This window comes from Opisthocomus hoazin, chromosome 25, assembly GCF_030867145.1.
Source record: "Opisthocomus hoazin isolate bOpiHoa1 chromosome 25, bOpiHoa1.hap1, whole genome shotgun sequence".
Classification (NCBI taxonomy): Eukaryota; Metazoa; Chordata; class Aves; order Opisthocomiformes; family Opisthocomidae; genus Opisthocomus; species Opisthocomus hoazin.
In genome coordinates, this window is record NC_134438.1 from 8,714,299 (window position 1) to 8,737,092 (window position 22,794).

The following is a 22,794-nucleotide window of genomic DNA, read 5'->3' on the forward strand; positions in this document are numbered from 1 at the left end:
ACGATTCTGTGAAACGGCAAACGGGGTCGGTCCCTGCCCGCCCGCACCCCCGGGCCGCCCCTGCCGTTGCCGCGGCCGCCGCACGGTGTCCTCGGTGCTCCGCGGCGGGGGGAGCGGTCCGGTGCGGGTCTGGGTGCGGGTCCGGGTCCCGCAGCCGCCCCCGCGCCCTCCCACGCCGCACAGAGCGGGGCTACCGGGACTCCCCTCCCCGCAGCCGCTCTAAAAGAGGGGTGGGAGCCTTCGGAAAGGAACGGGGCGGGGAGGGGGGGAGCGACGGGACAGCCCAGAGACCCCCGCCCCGGCCGCCTGCACCGGCCCCTCTCCCCCTTTTCAGTCTGGGTCCCCCCTTTCCACACAGCCACGGCCTCGACGCAGCCCACCGCGCTTCTCCGAAGACAATTTTTAATGGGGCAACTGCTACAAGCCAGAACTGTGACCCTTCCGTTCCCACCGCCCTCCCGCAAACTGCCCTGGACCAGCGAAACCAGAGCGGAGGTGACAGCCAGGGTCTTGTGGCCTCGCTGACAGCAAACCCAGCGCCAAAGCCTCTGCCCAGCCCCCGGGGGAGAGCACTCCAGAGGCAGGGGTCAGTTTTGCTCCCTTCTCCCAGGGCTGAACAGAAGCTCCCGAATCATTAAAGGAGCTAAAACCCAGGCTGGAACGCTGTAGGCTGAGGCCATCTCTGCCTGAAACCCAGCAAAGGCAGTAGCTGTGCTAGCCCTGTGCCAAAAGCAAGGTCTTCCCTCTAGCTAAGGCAGTCTCTTGGGCATCCATCCCTCTCAGGAGCATCAGCAGCCCCTCGCTCCAGCCTCTGCCAAAGCAACAGTCAAATGCTACAGGTTTGCAGGAAAAGCCTTGCTATGAAGGCAAAAAAAACGATCCCCTGGGCCTGGCTGCAGGCTAGGAGCTTCCCTTGCTGCAAGCCGAGGGAAGCACGCGTAGATCCTCGGGTGCTCGAACGGAGCCACGTCACCACAGTTCTTCCTGAACCACCACTGACCCGTCTGGAGAGTCCCAGCACCTCCAAACCCACCACTTTTGGTCAGGATGGCCGCAGGGTAATTCTCACCCATACCTTGGGTCTCCAGAGTCCTTCCTGCTGGTGAGACACAGCACACCAGCGCTGCGAGCAGTGCCTTCATCTGGGTTTCCCCGTAGAGCTCTGAAGGTGACCCCTGGCCGAAGTGCTCCTTCCCTCTGCGGGGCTGGTACAGCAGCACGCGGGAGGGAGCGGAGCAGCAGCCCTGGCTGCAGGCTCCTGCCCGCCCCAACTCCAGAGCAACACCGGGTTTAGCTCCCAGCCGGCAAAGCCGAGCTGCCGGGCTCCCAGGGCAGCTGGGGTGATGCTTCCCCAGGCCCGGTGCTGCCGGGAGCCTCCCAGCACCACCACCACCGCTGCTGGAAGCACCCAGGGGCAGGGTCCTTGGCGGGGTGGGAGCCAGCTAGGACTCAGAGAGGCAGAGAGCCTCCACGGCACTGCTCAGGCCCTGGCTCACCCCGCCGACGGCCAGCAGGCAGTTCCGCACCACGATGCTGGAGCAGGCGCAGCGCGGGGTGGGCATGGGCGGCAGGCTCTCCCACTTGTTCTTCTCGGGGTGGAAGGCCTCTGCAGACTCCAGGACAGTGGGCTGGTTTCCTGGAAGCACAAAGAGAGGCACTGGGTCACTTGGGAGGCACCAGCAAGCATCCCTTCTCTGCTCTGGGACAGCATCTGTGCTCTGGACCCCTTCCAGGCTCAGTTTTCCCTGCTCAGCAGAGCCAGGGCCAGGATCTCTCCCCACTGTAACGATAACACGTGGCTCGCACGTGCTTTTAAAGTGTTACCACCATCCCCAGTGCCTCACCGAGTCCCCCAGCCACGACAACTCTGCCTTTCAGGTAGCCAGCCACGAAGTCTGCTCGCCTCTTCTTCAGGTAGAACGAGCGCTCCATCTTCATCCAGCCACCTGGGAGGGACAGGACAGACTGGGCATGGCAGCAGCATCTGCTCCTGGGAAGCCACCCGCCTCTCTGACCTCCTACTTGCTTGTGGAAGAGCAGTTCTGCTGCTGCGCCTCGGGGTAATGAAACCCCACGACCCAGGGGTCAGCTTCCTCACCACCATGTCAGGAGAGAGATGTTGAACCCAGCTGCCTCAGGACCGTGGGTTTCCACCCTGCTGCCTTGCTAACCTTGACTGGAGACCTTCCTCTAGGCTGGGCTCAAGGCACCAGCGGTCCCAGGGCTCAGCAGGCGAGAGCTCTGTGCTCTGCAAGGACAGCGAAGCCCCAAAGCACAGCCTTGTGTGCCCCCCACCCCGCTCCTCCGGGAAGGACAGAGCTGGGACAGCCCCCACCTTGTTCCATGTCAAACATGTCCACGGTCCTCATGAACTTGGGCTGCCGGTAGAGTCGTCCCTGTCGCAGGCCCCCGAGGCTGAAGAGCTTGTCTTCTGTAGGCACGAAGCTGGAGAAGGCTCTTTTGTTGGGGATGTTGGGGAACTTGGTCCACGACCTGGTCTCTGTGTCAAAGACCTCGAAGGCATTGATCGCGTACTTGGACTGCCTTCCACCTGGGGCAGAGAGACGGAAGGAAAAGGGTCGGCTTGGCTCCTAGCACCGAGCCAACGGCAGCAGGAAGCAGAGGAACCTCCCGGGGCAGGCTGCGAGCAGGCGAGCTGCCAGCAGATATGATGTCCCCAGGTCTCAAGTCCCCTGGATAGGGGCCTGCCGAGCCAGGTAACTTCTCACCCTTGCGCTCCCTCTCCCTTAACCGCAGGTTCACAACACGAAAACATTTCATTTGTCAGTGCCTTGCGCCCTCCGCTCCCCTCCTCGCCGGCAGGAGCGGGTTGCTGGTGCGGGAAGGTGTTTAATATGTACCAGTTTAATCAAGACAAACTCGCAGCAGAGCAGGGACCGGCGCTCAGAGAGCCTTTGCAATTCAGATGAGCTCAGCGCAAGCCAGCAAGCCCCGGCCTCGCTGCCGAGCTCCTGACGGAGCAGGAGAGCCAGAGCAGCTGCTGCCACCACCGCCAAGGACGCGTGTTCTTCTTCCACCCATCAGACAAACACGGCCGTTCTCAGCTCCGACGCTCAGCGTGCCTCTGAGGGCAGAGCCTGTGCTCGCCGCTGGGCCCACAGACTGTTGACCAGCAGCAAGCAAACTGCAAAATAGATCAAAGAGCCTTTTCTGGTGACCCCTGCAGAAAGTCAGGGCTGGCTGATGGTCAGAGCAAGCTCCCGTGTTTTGATCCTGATGCGCCATTTGGCCACAAGCTAACAGCAACACTTCTCTGCCGTAGTTTCCCCTTCTATTACACAAGACCAACGAAGATTGTCCCCTGGAAAAAGCTTGGCCCAGCATTTCCCAGCTACAGCAGGTCGTTCCTCTGCCAAAGGCAGAGCCTGTGTGGAGCTGCACAGGACTTTGCAGACAGAAAACGCACAGAAGTATTTTTACTTGTTAGTTGAGACCAAGGGCTTTTATCGCAGGAACAGGACTGCAAATTGGGCAAAGGCCAGCTGTACCCTCCGCTGCCAGCAGCCACGGAAGGGCCTGGGACAAGGGTGACCATCTGCCCGGCACAGAGCTGCTGCGAGACCTGTGGGCTCCCGTCCAAGGGCGCAGGAGCTCTCGCAGGGGCTCGCTGTGGGGGTGTGAACACAAACCCAGCACCAGCCCCACTCAAACCCTACAGCTGCAAGCTCAGCATCACGAAATGCACGAGAACGCAGGCGGGGATGGAGAGGAGCGTTCCCCAAAGCCTCTTCCAGGGAGGTTTCTCAGCTCTCAGATCAAAGGAGCTGCTGCCCAGCAGTGCCCGAGGTGGCGGCGGCAGGACCGCTTCTTACCCAGCACGTAGATCTTGGTGCCTCGCAGGAAGGACGTGGCAGCGTACCTGGGTGTGGGCATGGCCGCCAGCGACACCCAGATGTCCTTCAGCATGTCGTAGTGCTGCAGGTAGTTGTGCGGCCGCAGGTCTGACCCCATCCCACCGGCCGCGTAGACTCTGTAGTCTGGACAGGGCCAAGAAGCAAGAAAAAAAAACAACCACAAAATTATTACAGGAAAGCATCAGAAATACTCCCCCTGCAAAAACAGATCACAGAATCACAGAATCACAGAATAGTAGGGGTTGGAAGGGACCTCTGTGGGTCATCTAGTCCAACCCCCCTGCCGAAGCAGGGTCACCTACAGCAGGCCGCACAGGACCTTGTCCAGGCGGGTCTTGAATATCTCCAGAGAAGGAGACTCCACAACCTCCCTGGGCAGCCTGGGCCAGGGCTCCGTCACCCTCAGAGGGAAGAAGTTCTTCCTCATGTTCAGACGGAACTTCCTGTGCCTCAGTTTGTGCCCATTGCCCCTTGTCCTGTCACTGGGCACCACTGAAAAGATGTGCCATCATATGATGTGGACCAGAACTTTTGACTTCTACCTGAGTCCCTGTGTACGTCCCAAGCTCCCACCCCTGGGTGGAGGGGACTGCGCCATCCTTCCAGTTCCCCCAGCAACACCAGTGCTTTCCCCCAGCCCCGCGCTCCTGTCCGGGGGCTGCTGCTCCTCAGCTCAGCTCCTGCTTTGCCCCACCGAGGGCTGGCATGGGACGGCAGCTCTGTGACCCGGACCGGCGGGCTCAGAGCTGAGACCAGGCACCGAGGCTCCTTGTTCCTCACCAAACCCACATCAGCTGTAATAACCCTCTCTGAAGGCAAACCTGGCTCTCCAAAGCAGATTCCTACCTGTTGCAGCACCCACAGAACCTCCTCCAACAAGCGCTTCGCCCCACGGATGAGATTCAGGAGAGCAGCAACAGCAGCCTTGCCCTTGCAGGCAGCTGGGAAAGCAGAGACCAGCCTGCACGCTGCGAGGATTTGGGCAGCTATTTTTGTTCCTGGCCTCTCACACCAAATTGACCCTGTCAGGCAAGCTTATACTCAGAGAGAAAAACTCCTCCAAGATGGTAAACATTATTTTTAAACATTCCTTGACAGTAACTTTTAAGCCCACTTAAGCAAACAAACCAAGCAGCTTTCAAAGAAGCTGCCTGGAGATTAGATTGGTAATCCCAGGCACGGCGGGAAGCTGGCTGACCTCAGGAACGCTGCTCCCAGCCCCAGGCTCTTCAAAGCACGGCAGAGCCTGCTAAAGGAAATCAGTGCTCCACATCTCTGCTTAGAAATTAAAAAACGAGATGGGCTGATAAGGCAGAGCCTCGCAGGCCTTTAACAAGCCCCATTTAAGGCAATCGTTCAGTTTACGGAGGGGAGCTATGTCGGAGCCCCCCACGAAGCCGGCCACTGCCCCTCCTGTACAAGCATTTGAGCCCACAACCATGAAGCCCACTCTCTCCTGGCTGGTTCTGGGTTCGGACCAGCGACATCTCTTCAAACCAAAGCTATTCTGTGGCTCTGAGACCTTCACCTCTGGCTCTGCAGCTCAGCAGGGGCACTCCCAGCCTGGCTATGCTCAGCCAGCGGCACCATTCTCATTTTTCCAGTGTTTGCAGCACGAGGACCAGAATTTGCTACAAAACCCTGGAGAAGTTTGATCTGACACCCTGGAGCATGGACCTGATCACAATACCCCCAGCCATGGCCCTGCATGGCTTCAGGGCTGATGATACAGAGCAACTCTGGGTTTATCTGCTTGCAGCTGCCTACAGAACAGTCTCCTTTAGCAGGTGGGATATGACAAATACACAGGGCTCGACTTCTAGCAGCATGGAAAGGATTCTGGAGAACAACATAACCCTGAACAACATTGTCCAGAAAGCTTTTGTGCCTGACACATCACCCCATGCTAACCCTCCCCATCCCATCACCCTGCAGGCATCCCTCCCTGCCCGGGAAGTATCGAACCCTCCTTGCCTTTTGCCGTCACCGAGATGCCCATGGCTGCCTCTCTCAGTGAGTTCCTCTTCTTCCACTTGCCCTCGTCTACGTTGTACATCTCCACTATCTTCAGCGGCATCTGATTCACCCCGACCCCTCCTATCACCATGATCCTCTTGCCCAAGGTGGCCACGGCCACCCCGGCCCGGGCCGTGGGCATGGGGGGCAGCGAGGTCCACTGGTCGGCCTCGGGGGAGTAGACCTCGAAGCAGTCCATGGGGATCCCGTTGTCATCGCAGCCCCCGATGGCAAACACCTGCCCGCCAGCTTCCACCAAGGTGGAGTAGACCCTGCGGCTCGGCAGCGGGGCGAGGGTTTTCCACTGGAAGTCTCTGGTGTTCGCTAACTCCATGGCGGCCGGCGGGGCGAGGCAGCATCGGTCCCTGCCCGCAGGAAGGGGCTGGCTACGCTGCAAAACAGAGCAGAGAAGTGCCAGGGAAAAACAAGAGACAAACACGAAGCGCAGGCACCGTCGTCTCCCTGGCAGAGGTGCAGGCAGCCAGGAGCATCCCCGCCGGGCAGCCTCCCGCAGCCACCCCGACGCAGAGCCACAGCCAGCGGTACCTGTCGCCGCGCCTCTGCTCATCCTGCAGTTCCAGATCTGCCTCCAGAAGTTCATGCAGAGACCGAGCCTAAAAATAAAACAAAACAAGAGAGAGGTGGTGAGGGAGAAAAAGAGGCAAGAGAGGTTGGAGTCAGTCTGTTCTCTTTCCCGAGCATCCCCGCCCCCAAGCGACATTCAAACTGAGGAGCCTGCAAGCCGTCTGCTCGCTTCCCCGGCTGTTTTCCTGCCTGCTGGGGAACTTTTCCTTGGGTCCTCCTTCTCTGACCCCTCTGTGCATCCTCCTGTAGACTCTGGGGAGGTCTGGAGACCCCCCACTCCAGTGACCGCCGGCTGGAGAGGCGAAAGCCACCGCTCGCCCCTCCAGCCCCAACCCGTGGGCTGCACCACGGAGCTGTACGGGATCCAGAGAGCAGCCCAGGGGGGAGAGGCACAAGCTCTGGCTGGAAACCCACAGTCTTTTTTTCATCTCCTCTCTCAGTACGGCCATTAAGCATGCAGATGAGATTAATTAGTACAGGAGGACAGAGAGAGGGCAAACGGAAAGGAACAAAGGCAGCACCTTGCTCACTCGCCCAGCGTGGAATAAGGGGCATTTTGCACCGAGCATCTCCGCCTTCACTGCGTAACTGGGGTTGTTTAACAGCTGCCCTTAAAACTAAGTCAGATTTATCTTTACCCTTGCAGACGCAGCAGGCTCTCCCAGCTGCCTGCCCGAAGAGTTGGAGACAGACTGTAGGGCAGAGCGAGCAGTTGCCAAAAAAGCCCCAAGCAGGCATGCTCCGGGCTGGGCACGGCTCTGGTCTAGGACAGTGCCTTTCCCTCTTCTCCCCGTGCACAGACCCCTGGGACTTTTCCCCATGGATGCTGAGGTCCTGCTGAGCCCCTGGAAAGAGCTTCCCCAGCAGCAGAGCAGGGCTGGCCGGCTCTGCTTTGCTGCAGAGCTTTCTGGAAGTTCCTGGAGCAGAGGTTCACTCCTGGACCCACTCCTCTGCCTCCTGGCAGACCCCCAGCCCAGGGCCAGTGCCTCAGCCCATTTGCTGCTCGGGGTTATCTCCCCTTCCGATACAGCAGTGCCGATGTGGGGTGGGATGCAAAGAGCCAACTTGCTCTCTCCTATCAAGACACCTAAGCACAAATAAAGCAACCAGACGTTACGGTCCTTGGGTTTCTTACAGGGTTGGACTCCCTTCTCCCAAAGAAGAGAGCCAGACTTGCTTCTTTCTGCCTCATCTGGAGCAGAGAGTAAACAAGCGGGCTCTGCAGAACTCCCTGGCCCAGGAACAGGCCATCCCCACCACACACCCCACCGCCTCGCCCTGCCACAGCACTTGCTCGCCAGGTCTGACCGCAGCCCTTCAGCTCCCCCAGCCCCCTGACAGCCGGAGCAGACAGAGCCTGTAGCTTAGCAACAGCCACCTACAGCCGCCTTCATCACCCGGCACTTCGGATGATCCGGGTGGGGATCCTGACGCTTTTCGGGGACCACGGCACGGAGCAGTGAGGCAGATCCCCCTGGAAGGCGAGAAGCCCTCAGACCACAGCCAGGGCATTTGCTGTCATCTCAGAGAGGGACAGCGCAGCATCCCCACACCCATCTCTGCATCATCCCCTCCTCATCTCTGCCTGGGGCTGAGCCTGCAAGAGCCGCAGGGCCCAGCTGAAGGGGAGATCAGTTTGCACTGTCACATCGGTTCCTACATCTCCCCCCAAAGTGTGACTCAGAGGAGGGGTATGGAAAAGCATCAGGGAAAGAGGTCTCAGACAGCTAAGGCCATCAAAAGCACTCCACATACAAGTCTGAGCCGGCATGAAAAGTAATCAGTCCAAGCAGGGCTGTTTATTTTAACTTATTCTCCCAAATAAATTTCAGTAGTCAGCTAAACACCATTTACTGTATAAAGAATATGGTTAATAAACCCATAAACACTGCTTGAGCTGTAGCCCTCCAGCAGCAGGTCCCAGCGTGGGCACATGCGCACATCCCCAGCACCGTGGGGGCCACAGCACAAAGGAACACAAAGCAACAATAAAAAAAAAAGCAGCAGCCAGTCCAGCCACGCTTTGCATCTTCCCAGCAGCTGAGGAGAAAGCAGCAAACAACAGACAGGGTCACCGGCTGCCGCCCTCCCCTCCCTCCGATCCCTCATCATCTGATGCGCTTCACCGCCCGCAGCTGGAGCTGCTCAGGGATTTTTGCCTTGGCAGTTTCAGCAGCTCCGGACTATTGCTTTCATGAATAATTTATTTTCTTTCCAGGTGAATTTTCATGCATCACTGTGGACAAATTCAGCATGGTCCGGCAAATTAGAAAAGCAGAGCCAGCTCCTGCTTCCAGGAGTGTGACGGATTTGCATCCTGACCTCCGAGAAGTCATTTTCCTGCCCTGTGCCTCAATTTCTTCAACTATAAAGTGCAGTCCTGGGGTGAGACAGAATCAGCATCACTCAGATGGCTGACAGAAGCAGAACCTCATGGCTGGTTCCAGACAGCAACTCTGCTGTCATTAAGACTATCCAAACCTTGAGAATAACTGTCTAAAATTACCCAAAAATTCGTTTTCAACATACCAGCACACAGAGCATGATTCAAAGCTCCTGGAGATGGCTGAGTATTTCCGTGGAGTGCTGGGCAGCTCCTTCATGAGAACAGGCAGAGCAAAGACCTGCAAACTCAGCCCAGCAGTGGCCCCAGACAGCGGGAACCAGCAGATCCGGGGAGCCAACCCCCAGCAGCAGCGACGCAGAGCTCTCCCTCAATGCAGCTCCCTTGGCACACACGCAATTCACTGTTCTTCTCCTTCATGCTCTTTAAATAAAATCAAGGTCAGTCTGAAGCACTGAAACACCCACCCCCTTCGTCTCCGTTCTCTCCAGCATCACCTGAACCTCCCTAGAAAGCAACGCCAGCACTGCAGGAGCTGGGAGCTGTCAAAAGAGTGCTGACCCAACACCCCCGTGCCCTGCAGCCACGCTCTCCTCCCAGGCAGGGGGAATTAGTGCTTAATTACACCAAACAAATTGGAAGCATTAACATTTTTTTCTTAGATGGCTACATTAAAATAAAAACAAACGGTAATTTCTTTTCTATCAGAGCAGGACAGAAACCCCTGCTTGAAGCGCTCAGGGAGCAGCACAACACCTAAACACCCCCTCCCACCCCCCCCAGGGTCTTTGCCAAGCGGCTCTGGAGCCCACCTGGGCAGGCAGAGCCCCACAGCACCCACTGAGAGCGGGAGTGGGCTCCGGTGGGCGAGGGGGACCTCTCGGTGCACGGGGCTGAGCTCCCTGTGCTGCAACACCCAGATGCTCCCTCCGAGGAGGGACCGGTCACACCAGGCTCATCCGAGCGAGCTCCCGGGTTAGCAGCATTTATTGCCTGCAGTGATTGGTGATTTATGAAGGAGAAGCGCTGGTGGGTACTGGAGTGATAAAGGGGCTGAACAGGGGAGAGAAACCTGGGTGCTGTTGAGTGCGGCTGCTTTTGCTTTCCTTCCTATCTCACCTCTCTCCAGGATTTAGAAGTTTGCTGCCCCGCGTTTGAAATTCTGCTCAGCGGCAGAGGGCCAGGACAAGACCCACAGCAGCCAAAATCTCCACCCTCCAGCCCGCAGAGTGCTCCTTCTGCCCTAAGCATTGCACTGCTGCACAAGCACAGAGTGAAAAGGGATCTTATTTACACCTCTCCAAACTGAAGGAAATGCAAAAAGGCCCCAGAAGACGAAAAGCCACAGAGACACTGCCAAATTTTCTATTTTTAATGCTCATGCTGAAGATATCCCACCCCCAGCCACACTTACACACACGCTTCTCCAGGGAGGAACTCAGGGCTAAACATAGAAAGAGATCCCAAATCCTCACCCAGCCCAGGGCAGACGCAGCTCACTGGGAACTGATCCTGTGCCACGTTTGTCCAACTTGCTCTGAGGAGCCTCCAGCACTTCTGCAGCCCCAGCACTGCATCACTGCTCAGCATCACCCGCCCAAAGAGAATCACAGAATGGCAGGGGTTGGAAGGGACCTCTGTGGGTCATCTAGTCCAACCCCCCTGCCGAAGAGTGCTTGTTTCGGGGACACCACGAAGATCCAGGAGACAACCACTTCTTCCCAGCATCCCACCACAAGTTCACCTCAGCCATACCCAGCTGACCCTCAGCTTCACTGGCTGATCCCAGATTTCCATCCCCAGATGCGGGGATGGGTGCGACCCAGGAGGCTCATCACAGCCCCGCTCCCAGAACATCGCTGCTCCCCGTATCGTCTGCCAGCTGCCCGCATGTTCCTTGCTGTCACCAGGAGCAGGTCAAAGCAGACACAGACAGCCACCAGCCTGACAGAGAAGCCTATGAGAGAAACCACCGCCTCCAGAGAACAAGCTCCTGTACTCACCTAAACGTCACGCCAGGTAAGCGCGGGGCAGTCCCGCCACGTGCCAGCCAACACGAGAAAAGCGGCTGCGGAGCCGAGCCGAGAACAGCCCGACGTCCAGCCAGCATCACTGGCCAGAGCGGTGACGATTCCCACGGCTCTGGGGACAGGTGTCACAGCAGAGGCAGGAACAAGGGCAACAACAGGCTGGAAATAGCACACCAAAACCGAGAAGAAATCCCAGCTCCTGCTCAGCACCAGGCAGGAGCGAGCTTTGTTTCAGCTCCCTCTTGGCTGCCTGTACGCTATTAAATAAAGAGCAGGGAGAGATGACACAGCACAGACTCGATGAAGACAGCTTAAAGCAGATGATTCAGAACGGGAAACCCGTTCCTGTCCTGAGGAACAGGCATGGTACAAGGGCAGGGGGGGGGACATGGAGAGGAGATCCCCAGGAACTTCACCGGCTGCCAAGGGGGGAGTCAGGCTCAGCCCAGCTCTCCCCTGCCTGCCTGCTCCTGATTCTTCCCAGTGCAATTCCAGGTCACAGCAGCACTCGGGTGCTTTCCCAGTGCTGCTCTGGGCACAGGATCCAACGCAGTTTGGAGCAGCGACCAGCCCCTGGGAAGGATCAGTCCCCTGCGGCTCAGCTCTCCTGCTCCCAGTGTGACCCCAGACCACCCAACACCGCTCACCTGCTCCGAGGGGCAGAGACGGAGACGGTGAGAGGTGCCGGGCACGGGATGCCCGGGATGCCCCAGCACACCTCGCATGGGCAGGCTCTCCTGGGACCTTCGCGCCTGCTCTCCCCAGGGCTGGGTGCTCAGCTCACCCACCCAGGGAAGCTGCTCGTGGAGGTAGGAGCCCACATCTGCCCCTCCTCAAAACCCTGAAGGTGACTACCTGCAGCTGGAGCTGCTCAATACCACAACTATATCCCATGTTGGCTAGAATCGGGGATTTTGTCAAAACAAAACCACCAAGTGATGAGAAAGAAGGGTAAACACAGTGACAATTTTCTTGATGCTGTTTTCACCTATGCTAGAAGTTAGCAGGGCAGAGTGCATCTCAAACAACACATGGAGAAGTTTCAGATGTGGGACCAGCACCTAAACCTCTCCATTAATCACGGTAATTGGAGTGAGCTGCTTTTCCTCCTAGAAGCACATAAACGTCACGGCGTAACACCCTTTGCACTGCCAGATAAATATTAGCACAGCGCGAGGAGGCCCTGCCCCAACCTCTACGGCAAATAAACGCATCCTTCTTTCAGCAAAGACACAGCCAACAAGAAATGCAAGGTTCACGGGGGCAGATTTTCTGCAAAGCTCCATGCCCCCGCCACTCAGCACCCACGGAGCTGAGCTACAAACCCCTCCTTCTCCAGGGAGGAGGCTCACTTCTCTGCCACCTGAAGAAGCACAGATCTTCAGAGGAGCACAGCACCCCAAAACCCCTTTGTAGAATAGTCCAGAGAGCTCAGCATCCCCACAGACACAGCTCTCTTCAAACCCTCACTGCTTATCCGAGGTTCTTCGTGAGGTGATGGCCTTTGGAGAAGTCTGTCACCTTTGTAACGTTCCCAGCACTGGAAAAGCCTGAGCTCCCATCCCAAACGCTCGCTCTCATTTCTTGGTGACCCTCAGAACAAGGTACAGACAACCTCCCCATCAGCTTTGACTGTTATACAGTCCTAGCCCACAAGGTCATGCAATATTAGGTCTAAGTTTTCAAGTAACTCCAACTTTTAAGCAGAAAAGGCTTTTAAAAAGCCTTTGAAAACTGGGGGCTCTGGTGCCTTTACTTCTCCCTCGCTCAAACCCTGGCAGCTGAGGCTTTAAGCAGAACATCCATGAAATTCTCAGTCCGGTATTTCTGACCTCTCTTCACACTGAATCAAGTTTCCTTGCCATAGTAACAGCGACCCAGAAAAACAACAACAAAAATATCCACTAGTTCTCTGCCTTTCTCTGCAAATTACCCAGCTGGCACAGAAGACTGTTTAGTTTCAAGGAATGAGGGAAAGCATTGTGGTTAGAAGAGCATTAATTGTACCAAGCAAAGAAAAAGCAGCAGCACTCACAAGCAGCTCGTTCCACTCCTCCTGCTCCCGAGCATCTCTTTGCAGACACACGTCGGTGCAGGTCGAACACGGACCGCAGGCTGTGACCGATCTGACCTCCTCCCAGCTTCACCCCTTCCCCCATCACCAGCCCCTGGAGATCATTTCCAGCCTGCTCGTGCCAAATGCAATTTCCTGCGGTTGCTAATAGGAGGAAGGCAGAGAGGTCGTGGAAGGAAATATTCCACAGCTACCAGCACAGCAGCCATGCATCAGAAGGATGCCAGGAGCTTTAGCAGGCTACGGGACAGGGAGAAAAGCGCTTTCATTTTTTGGCACTCATCAGCACAGGTAAAGAGCCCAGACCATCTTTTTTTTCCTGGGTAGGCTGAAAAGTCAGCAGAACAAGGTAAGATTTATTCACATCACAGCTTATCCCAAGAGAGTGTTCTGACTTCATCAGGAGAAAAGGGAACCCACCTGCAAGACTGAAGGTTACCCCCGCCCAGTCCAACTCCCAGCAGCATCCTGCATCTCCTCCCCTTGCCCCCCAAGGCTGCCTCTGCACAAACAGCTTCGCTTTTGCACAGGTCAAGCACAGGATCTCATTTTCGAGCCCTGCAGTCTCACTGGTCGTGTTTCTAAAGCTCCTGTTACTCTGTATTTAGGCTGCATCCCTCCGGAGGGAATGTGAAGAGCTTGGGGCAGATCTCAGCTGGGGTAGCTGGGCACGCGCACCCATCGCTGCCGGCAGCCAGGGCCTGCTCAGGCAGAGAGGATGAAAAGATGGGATTTGGGGGCTACTTCGGGGTGGGGAAGAAAAAAAAATAAAGGGAAAAAACATCCTCTGTAACCTATGTTTTTGGGGAGAATCACAAACTCAAAGCCTTGTTTTTGGTTGTTTATTAAAAGCCTGACCTGACACTGGGAAAAAGCCCTCCTCCTCCGAAGCATCCCCCCAATAATCCGCTGACCTCCAGCGAGAAGCTCCCTCCCTGCTGCCGGGAGAGCTGGGGAAGCACGGATATACTCACAGCTCCCGGGAAGCCGCGCCGAGTCCAGGCTCTCTGCTAGAAACGCTCTTCAACTTCAACACCCAAATCCTCGGCGCCTGCAGAGCATCCCCTTCCTCCCCCGCTCCCTCCGGCACCCCCCGTCCCCCCCTGCACCCCGCAGCACTGGCGAGGGGTTCGCGAGCGGCGACGGGAGCAGCCGAGGCTGGGAGAGCTGCGTGGGAGGGATGCGAGGAGAGAGAAAAAAAAAAAATCAGCATAAATCCAGCGGCCCTAATCTTCACCCTCCCGGAGATGTAGGACAATTAAGAGGGAGAGTGTTTCCCCATCTGGTCTTTTCCCCGGTGCCGGCAGCCGGGGGTGTGCGTGCGAGCGTGAGTGTGTGTGTACACACGGCATTACCAGACCCATATTTAAGCCTTTTATGGCTCCCCACGCTTGCACAGGATGTTCTGTCGCGGCGGCTCTCCCCCCGCCTGCCCTCCCTGCCTACGAAAACAAAACTCCTAGGAAAGGGAGATAGATGGGCAAAAATAGGGGAGTAGGTGCTAAAGAGCAGGAGGTGCCTCCAAGAGGAGATTAAGACCCCGGTCTGCTGCTGCGGTGGGACCCGCTTCGGGGAGGGCTGGGGGTCTGGCCCAGGCTGGGTCCCAGTCGTGGCTGGGAGTTGGTGGACCCTGCACTGCCAACTGGGCTTGTTCAGCCTGGAGAAGAGAAGGCTGAGAGGGGACCTTAGAAATGGCAATAAATATCTGCAGGGTGGGGGTCAGGAGGACGGGGCCAGTCTCTTTCCAGTGGTGCCCAGCAACAGGACAAGGGGCAATGGGCACAAACTGAAGCAGAGGAAGCTCCAGCTGAACCCGAGGAAGAACTTCTTCCCTCTGAGGGTGACGGAGCCCTGGCCCAGGCTGCCCAGAGGGGCTGTGGAGTCTCCTTCTCTGGAGATATTCCAGCCCCGCCTGGCTGCGGTGCTGTGCAGCCTGCTCTGGGTGACCCTGCTTGGGCAGGGGGTTGGGCTGGGTGACCCACAGAGGTCCCTTCCAGCCCCTAACATTCTGGGATTCTGTGACTGGCTGTGGCTCAGGGAGAGACAAGCCCAGCACCCGTGTGCACATGTGATGGCCATGCACCCCATGGACACCCACCACAGGGAAACAAGGGGCAGTTCGGGCAGCAGCGAGCCCAGAGCTTCTGCTCCCTGCAGCCCTGGCTCCAGGCATCCCATGAAGAGCGTGCTTTGCTCCCAGACTGCTTCGGGCCCCCTTTTCCCAGGCTGCTAGTCATCCAGGCTTTCACTTCCCTGACCTGCATCTCTACTCTTCTTCTAGAAGTGTTGCAGAATAACTTTGCAGAAAAATCATTTCTAAGCAAAAGCCAAAAGAGAAATATCCTTTCAACACATCTTCCATCAAGCTTCAAAGCTCCTCCCCAGAGATGCATTTGCAGCTCAGCCCCACAGATGTTTCTAATCCTTCAGGAACCCCCTGAGCTCTGGAAGTCCCCGACCCCCCCTAGGGATCTCTGCTCCTTCCAGCGCTGTGCTCGTACAGCTTTCCCCACCGATGCAGAGCTGTGAGCACATGTGACTTGGGTCACTGCTGGTACCTGAGCACCAGGTGCTCGAGCACTCAACAGCCTTTGAACCCACAGCTTCCAGAGCTGGAGGAGTCGCGGGTTTTCGTCTCAGGGGGGCTGGTTCTCCCCTGGCTGCTTCCCCAGAGCCTGGCCCAGTGACTGTCTCTGGAGGCGGCTGCAGGAGGTTTGAAGTCCAGCCCTGGCCTGCAAAAGCCCCTCAGTGTTGACCCAATTTCAGGGCCGTAACAACCCAGAAAAGGTTTATTCTTGCCCATAGCTCATGCTGGTTGAGAGAGGAAACTATTCTCAGGCAGCTCTAGCCATAAAATAAGAAAAATGAGGAAATCAACAACAACTTGAGTGAAATGACTCTACATAAAGCAAATTCTCATCCCCTACCAGCTATTTTAATCTCCTGTTAGCTTTCCAGTGGGAGGATTCAATTTGCATTTAAATAAAAACCTCAAGCGCAGGGCCAATCTAACATTAAGATGTTCATTACAAAGGCATTCACCTCTTAAGAAATTTTAGAAGACCCTATCAAACTGGATTTTAACTGGGGGGCTATTAGCAGTCTGGCGTTATTGTATACTTAGTATTTATAAGTTATTACTATTTACCAGACTGTTTACAGATGAGTCCAGGCAGCTCTGAACAAAGGTTTCCAGCAAGCTTGCAAGCTCCCTGCTTACAACCCAGGAGGTAAAAAGAAACATCACTAGAGGTCTTCTTGAACCCATTAAGAGCTGACTGCAGAAAGCTCAGCTTCATGGGGGTAGGGGGCTCAGGGAAGGAAAGGGGAGGCTGCAGGACACAGCCCAGGGCAGGCTGGGGAGCTCAGCTGCTGCTCAAGCCACAGGGTCAGCAGCTCATCTCCATCCCCACATTAAACCATGGGGCTCCTGTGATGGGCTCAAAGCTGCCCGGCAATGGGTGACCCTTGCAACCATATTACAGAGCAATTTCCATTTTAAAACTGGTGATAAACTGGTTTACAGAACCCACTGAAACACAACAGCAGATCAGTGTTTCAAACCCTTCAGGAGCTCCTGCTTTGCCCAAGCAGGACACTGGGTTTGGGCCCAGGTAGGATTTCAGAGAGTTAGTTTAGATTTTTTTGTGGGGTTTTTCTTTTTTTTTTTGGTTGGTGGTTTACATTGCTGTTTGATCTCACGCCCTTCATCTCCTTTTTGTTTTCCTTCCTGGTTTTTGTCTGCCCCCTTCACAGTGGGTTCGTGGCTGCTGTTGGGCCCCCCGATGCTGTGTGTACAGCACTCAGTGAGTGGGGATCCTGGGTCAGCCGGGGCCTCTGGCTGGTAGCAGAAACGTGAGGGATGGCGATAAACCAGGGAGCAGAGATGGTGCTGCCAGAGCAGGGCCCTGGCAGACCTCTGCCAAGAAGCCTTGATAATCCTTGTCCTCATCGTCCTACATAGCCAATGCTAATAATTGCTAGTAAAACACATTCTTTTATCTTCATAAGCATTTAATTCACACAATTAAAAACAAAAAAGTACCCTTTATGATGTTTCACTGGCCAGTGTAATTTCTTAGATGGAAGCAGCCTTACGTTCCCACGAAGAACAGCCTGCACCATGTCAACACCTGCAAAAGACCAGAGAAATGAGGGCTGACGGGAGGGGAAGAGGGAGAGTTTAAACTGGTTAAAAGCACAGAGACAGGTATGGCAGCTTGGCCACAAAGCTCCAGGTGTTCAGTCCCTGCCTGCCTGGGGGATGAGTCCGACCTGACAGGCTGGAAAATACCCGTCAGCCTCGGAAGGACGGGCTTATGCAGAGCCCCCAGTCCTCACACAAAGGCGGGCGCTGGCCTCGCTCCGCTGCTGCTTTTTGAACAGTGAGAATTGCACAGCATTACATGCTGGTGGCCAGCGAGCCCTTCCCACGGTGCAGGGCTCATACTGGGAAGGAGGAGAGGGGGACATGCTCTGCTTCCCATCGCTGGCTGGGGAAACAAACCCACCCTCGCCAGGCAGCCTACGCCATGAGGAAAGCGGAGTTTACCTTCCTCCCGATGGCATCTTCTCCTGGAAGCATCTTGCTTGCCACTAAGGAGACCTCCTGGGATACCTCGAGGAACTTGTAAGACAAGGAAGGCCCAAGGACACTCCAGATTTGTGCCTCGGCAAGGGAAAGAATTCTCCAGGCTGCTTGGAAATGATAAAGGAGGTGTCACTGTTAAAAAAAAAGGTCCTGAAAACCTGTAGCAGTTTCCTGCAATTCAACATCTGTTTCCATGGGAACAGCAGGAGAGTTGCAGGGATTCCTGCAAGTTACACAAATAAGCCAAATGTTCTGTTTTCATCTCTCACCTGCATTGCTTCTGGTTGAGCCAACACAATCCAACCAGACCTCTTGACCAGACCGCTTCCAAGCGTTCGCAAAAGGCGTGTTGAACAGCAGCTAGCAGGCCAGGAGATAAGAAAATAGGGAAAAGCAGCAAAAAGCACCCCCAGAAGCTCAGTATAAGGCTTTTCTTTTAGAAGAGATCAGGATCTTTTATATCAAGGAGAAAAAACTGCAAGAGGGCCAAGACCTGCTGGTGCCCATCCTGCTGCCAGCCGTGGCTGGAGCACACAACCCCCAGCACCACTGACCAGGGCAGACCACGCTTTGGCACAAGCAGCAGAGAGCAATGCAGGGGGACTAGAGACAGCATTCAGCCCTGCCCTGTCATTTCTTCCAGAGCTTTGGCAACCTGACAGTTAATTAACTAGTTAATTAATTCTCCCTCCTTCAGGGCCCCGAGCTGGTTACAGTGCAGATAGTCACCTTAATGCACGGAGACAGGAGCCAAGAGCTTCAGCATCTCTCAATCAGAATATTTAACCCATGGGGAGAAGTCCACCAGCTGTGTCTGCCCACTTGACAAACCCAGGGAGACATCATTTCAGGGCAGACAGCACTTTGAAGAGACAGTTGCTGGGAAAAAAAAGAAAGAAAAACCCAACACACAGGCACAGCAACATTCAAATTAGCTACAGTTAGCAGAATTTCATCAGCAGCATGAAAGAGCTTTAAGCTGTCCAACTAGTTAGGCTACAGATGCATCTGGCTCTGTATACTTTTTATGAAAACAAAACATAAGTCTATGTTTACATACAACTGGAAAAAAGCTGTTTGTTCCCAGGAAGAGGGTTTATACAAGACATGGCAGGGCTGGGAAGGGCCGATCTCCACACACGGTTACCAGAATACTGAAATAAAGCAGCAGTCTGCTGGTATCGGACACTGCAGCTCTTCTGCTTTCACAAAGAGAGGGTCTCCAATAACGAAAAAATCTCATCTGCCTGCCTGACCGGTCCAGCCAGAGCCCGTGTATTCCAGCGCAGGGTACAAAGTGCCTGGGGCTTTCCACAGACCACGTCTAGCTCCGAGAGCTGAATGCCTGAGCAAGAAAAGGGACTGCGAGCGGCAGCGGTTTGTTCTCTGTCTTCAAAGGAAGCGGAGGTTAATCATTCATGGACCAGGCAGCGATAAGAGACAAGAGCAGATTGTGTAAAGAATGGATTTGAAAGGGGGATGTGGGTAAAAAAAGCTCAGTGTATAATTCTGATTTTCTATTTAAAAAAAAGTAATAGATTTTGGTGAATTAACTCCTAATCTGCCCCAAAATTTTTCATTTAAACAGCAGAGAATATTGTTTTTCTTTCCTTTGGGAGTTGAATGTTGAATCATTTTGTGCTTTAAAAAAAAAAAGAGAGTCTGGTTTGAAAATGAAATGCTTTCAGAAGTCAAGACGCTTTGTTTCGAAGGTTGCCATGATGAAACACTTATTTCTCTGAATTTCTCTCCTCTTTGTTTTGCTGATCCCCAAAGTTCAGTTCATGGGCAAACATATTAATCTGCAGCTATGTACTTTTGCCCAGTTCTCCCAGGATTAAGCAGTTCTGTTCTTGCCTCTGTCGCGTGAGGCTTTCGTGACAAGTCACCAAAGCCCCTGTGTGCGTCCATCCGCAGCAGAGCGTTTCCAGCTTGGCTGGACCCCGACGGCTTGCCAGGCACCTCTGACCAGTGGCTCCCTTCTGCGTTCCCCATCTCCTTACAGACTGGTTGGAAGATTGCTTCTGCACCAGCGAGGTCTCCAGCACGGCTGCACGGAGCGAAGGGCCAGGGAAGCGATGAGGGATCCCGAGCCGCTCAGGTGGCTGCAGCGGTGGTGAAAAACCATGCCCAGGAGCAAGGTAGATGCAGAAGGGAGATGAGATTGTCTCACCCATCTAACCACCCCGGGGTGTCTCCGAGAAGAGAGATGGGGTACAGGAAAGATGGTTATAACTGACCTCACTGCTACAGCACTTCTGCTGCTCCCCATTTCGCTGTCGTTACTCTCCCATCGCTATTTCTGCCAAGCACAGATCCTTGCTGACAGGTCTCTAGTGCAGAAGGCTGCAGCACATAAAATTAGAGACGTGGGGGAGAGCTGCCAACAGCCACCTGCCAGCCGCCCGCGGGGTCTCGAGCTGCCCGGGACGCGGGCAGGGGGTAGCTGCCAAGCTGGAGGAGGTGGGCAGGAGTGGGACGCCAGGTCGTCAGTTGTCCTGTCCACGCTTGCAAGGGAATTTAGCCAAGCGGGCAAGAGGGGCTGGGCACACAGACCGTGAAGTGAGACAGTTCAGGCAAGAGGAGGAAAAAACTGCAGAACAGCAACTGGAACAAGTATTTTCTCTGGTGCCAAGTCCAGTTCTCCTTTAGATCTAGAGATGCCACATGTGAAAGGCACAAATCCCCATGAGTGATGGGGTCCTTAAATCCCACCCTACTGGAGTTCTCTTTTACAGGGAAGAATGGAAATACCTGCGGGTTTTCTACCTCCTGGATAAAAAGGAAATTCCAGACCAACCCATCTAACTTCAATCCCTCCTTTAGGGTAAGATCTTCTAGCTCAGTTTTAAGCATCATCATCTTTCCTCAGTAGATGATGCCACATGCAGATTTCATCCTAAATGCCAACAACTGGAGCTGGGCTAAGACACAGCAGCCCCCACCCCATGCCACGAGGACACGGGCAACCTCGGCCAAGTTTAGCAATCTAAAACTGCTGGAAGCTCCTACCAGCACGTGAGCCATTAGCATGCCTTGCATTCATCATAAGGACTCACAACCCTGTCAGATTTCAAAGAAAGCCTATCTGTGCTCTCGGGCATTAGCATTTTGTTAAACACAAGCCTTTTATGGTTACACCTACCACAACGGCTGAGTTTCCAAGGAGTGGCCGTTTCAGTGAGAGGCAGCGAGTCCCTTCCTACAGCAGCCCAATGCAAGGTTGCTTCCCAAGGAGGGGCGAAGCCTTTGGCAGCCCAGGAAACCAGCACCCTCCGTCTTTTTCTTCTCTAAATTCCCAGACATGGAAGACCTACCTGAGATTGCACAGAGCCGAGCTAGATTTGTTTGTCAAATCAATTGATCTCAGTTCAGACTCAACAGCAAACATCTGTGATCCCTGGCACTAAGCAGGGCCAGCACTACTGGTGATCTTTTGCTTCCAGGCGCTGGGAAATCAGTGCAGATTGCAGACCTTACTGGGACCTCTTAAATCACGGTATGCTGTAAGTGTAAAGTAATTTTACATCAAAACCCAAAATCAACCCGATCACCTGACATGACGCCTTGCCTTCACACTAGTTCTAGAGCAGAACAGCTAATAACTGTTCATTGCCTCTGCCAAAATAAAGTGGATCCAGACCTCACATTTGCTGACTAAAACCAGACAAAGTCTGTAACCTCCCGGGAGGCAGCGCTGTCCTCTCCCATGCATCTTCCTAACAGAAAAGAAAGCCAAACCCAGCGGGAAGAGCTGCTCTAACGCAATATGCTGTAGGAAAAAGAAGCACCCAGTTAGAAGAGGGCACGAGTTCTTTCTACGTCTGTATTTCCAAACGAATTAATGGATCTGTTTTCTAGAAGAAAAAGTATGCTACCTGTGCAGGGTTTCACCCACTGAGTAAGGTTGCTGTATCTGGAAGTGTCTCGCTGTACCCCGTGGTGACCCATGGCTTCATCCCTAGCAGTCCCAGTGCGGTCCTCGACACCCCCCTCTGCACACAGCAGGCAAGAACAGAGCAGAACTGCAATCCTTATTTTCTTACCTTGCATCTTAGCTACGTCTGTCTGCCAAAGAAAACAAATTTAGTTATCATATATATTAAAGATAGTCCCCCAAAAGTAGGTACGCCCTTTACCTGTAATTTTCAGTAGCTGGGATTGCAGCTAACTGGGAGCCAGGTCACGAGGTGGGCACAACTTGCCTTCTCCCAGCACAGACAATACCAACGTGATGTTTATTTGTTTTGCTGATCAGTTCAATAAAGCAAACAAGCACAGCATGTGCTAAGCTAGGTCCCCAGGGAAGGAGGATTGGTTCCTGCTCCATTCTGGCAAGGTCACTACACTGCCTCACTCACTTCCACTGAGCTGAAGGAGCCTTGGCACAAACCAAACGTCTCTGGGGGTGGAGGAAGCTGCTTGTCTCCCCATTTTGAGCTGAGGGGAACACATTTTTAATCTAAAACCAATATTAATGAGACTTACAGCTCAGTACAATCTTCTTGAAGAGGTCAGGCAGTAACAGGGAGTTGGTACCACCATCTGAGGCTGGAAGGAAACTGGGGCTAATTGACCTTTTCAGCAAACCCAGCAAGTCTACCTCCTGTGCTACCCAAGAGCCAGAGCTGGAGTTTCTTTTCCAAGCACGGCTTATGCTGCAGCACCTAATGTGCCCAGGAATATGGTCTAAGTCTCCATTCTTTTTTTTTTTTAGGATAAGTCATTAGGAACATCTGCCCTCTAAGCATTTGTATCAAAGAAAAGACCCAATAAAACAGTGTTGGGCGGCAATGATTATTTTGTATATAATGTATCAGAACAGCGCATGTCCTTCAACACGAGTGCACACTCCCCTAGCATGTTGAACAGCAGGCGATCAATGTTTTCGTTATCCATTGCCAGGAGGATTTAAAAAATCCTTGTCCCTGGAGCCAATGCTTTGGCATCCTCAACTGGAAGGAGGGACTAGAATAATTCACTAAATTTGGGATAGAAAAACACAAAGGGAAAATAGATGCCAGGTACCTCACAGTGCACTCCAGGCGAGATGGCTGATGCTAAGCAAGAGGAATGCCACCTCATTTCATACACATTCAAATGAGAGGAATAAATGGCAGCTTCGTTTCCAAGTCAGAACAGGCTCGGAAGTTAGTTCAGAGGAACGGCGTGACTGCAGCCCTCCTCTGAGTACCCAGCTCAAAGCTACCACGCAGCAGCTGGGTCATTCAGGACAAGGTTTTGCAGAGGAAGCACAAGATGGCTGGACAGAGTGGGGC

The 22,794-nt window shown here is 54.5% G+C and overlaps 1 protein-coding gene across 19 annotated transcripts; it reads right to left on the reverse strand.

Annotated features, from left to right (window-relative positions):
• Positions 1-317: 317 nt before the first annotated feature.
• KLHDC8A (kelch domain containing 8A) lies at positions 318-21,724 on the reverse strand. Of its 19 annotated transcripts, XM_075443220.1 has the most exons (12): positions 21,655-21,721; positions 21,562-21,583; positions 18,245-18,394; positions 17,785-17,875; positions 17,477-17,647; positions 16,970-17,057; positions 6,438-6,505; positions 5,850-6,282; positions 3,834-3,998; positions 2,336-2,551; positions 1,845-1,946; positions 318-1,636 (listed from the first exon to the last, which is right to left on the reverse strand). In XM_075443220.1, the coding sequence occupies exons 8-12, from the start codon at positions 6,223-6,225 to the stop codon at positions 1,443-1,445; spliced, it is 1,053 nt and encodes a 350-aa protein (XP_075299335.1). In that variant the 5' UTR covers positions 6,226-6,282; positions 6,438-6,505; positions 16,970-17,057; positions 17,477-17,647; positions 17,785-17,875; positions 18,245-18,394; positions 21,562-21,583; positions 21,655-21,721; the 3' UTR covers positions 318-1,442. The 19 variants fall into 19 exon arrangements, 18 of the variants coding, with proteins under 18 accessions (XP_075299335.1, XP_075299333.1, XP_075299327.1 ...); XM_075443218.1 differs by lacking the exon at positions 21,562-21,583 and having other exon boundaries at positions 21,655-21,724; XM_075443212.1 differs by lacking the exon at positions 21,562-21,583 and having other exon boundaries at positions 18,245-21,019; positions 21,655-21,712.
• Positions 21,725-22,794: the final 1,070 nt, after the last annotated feature.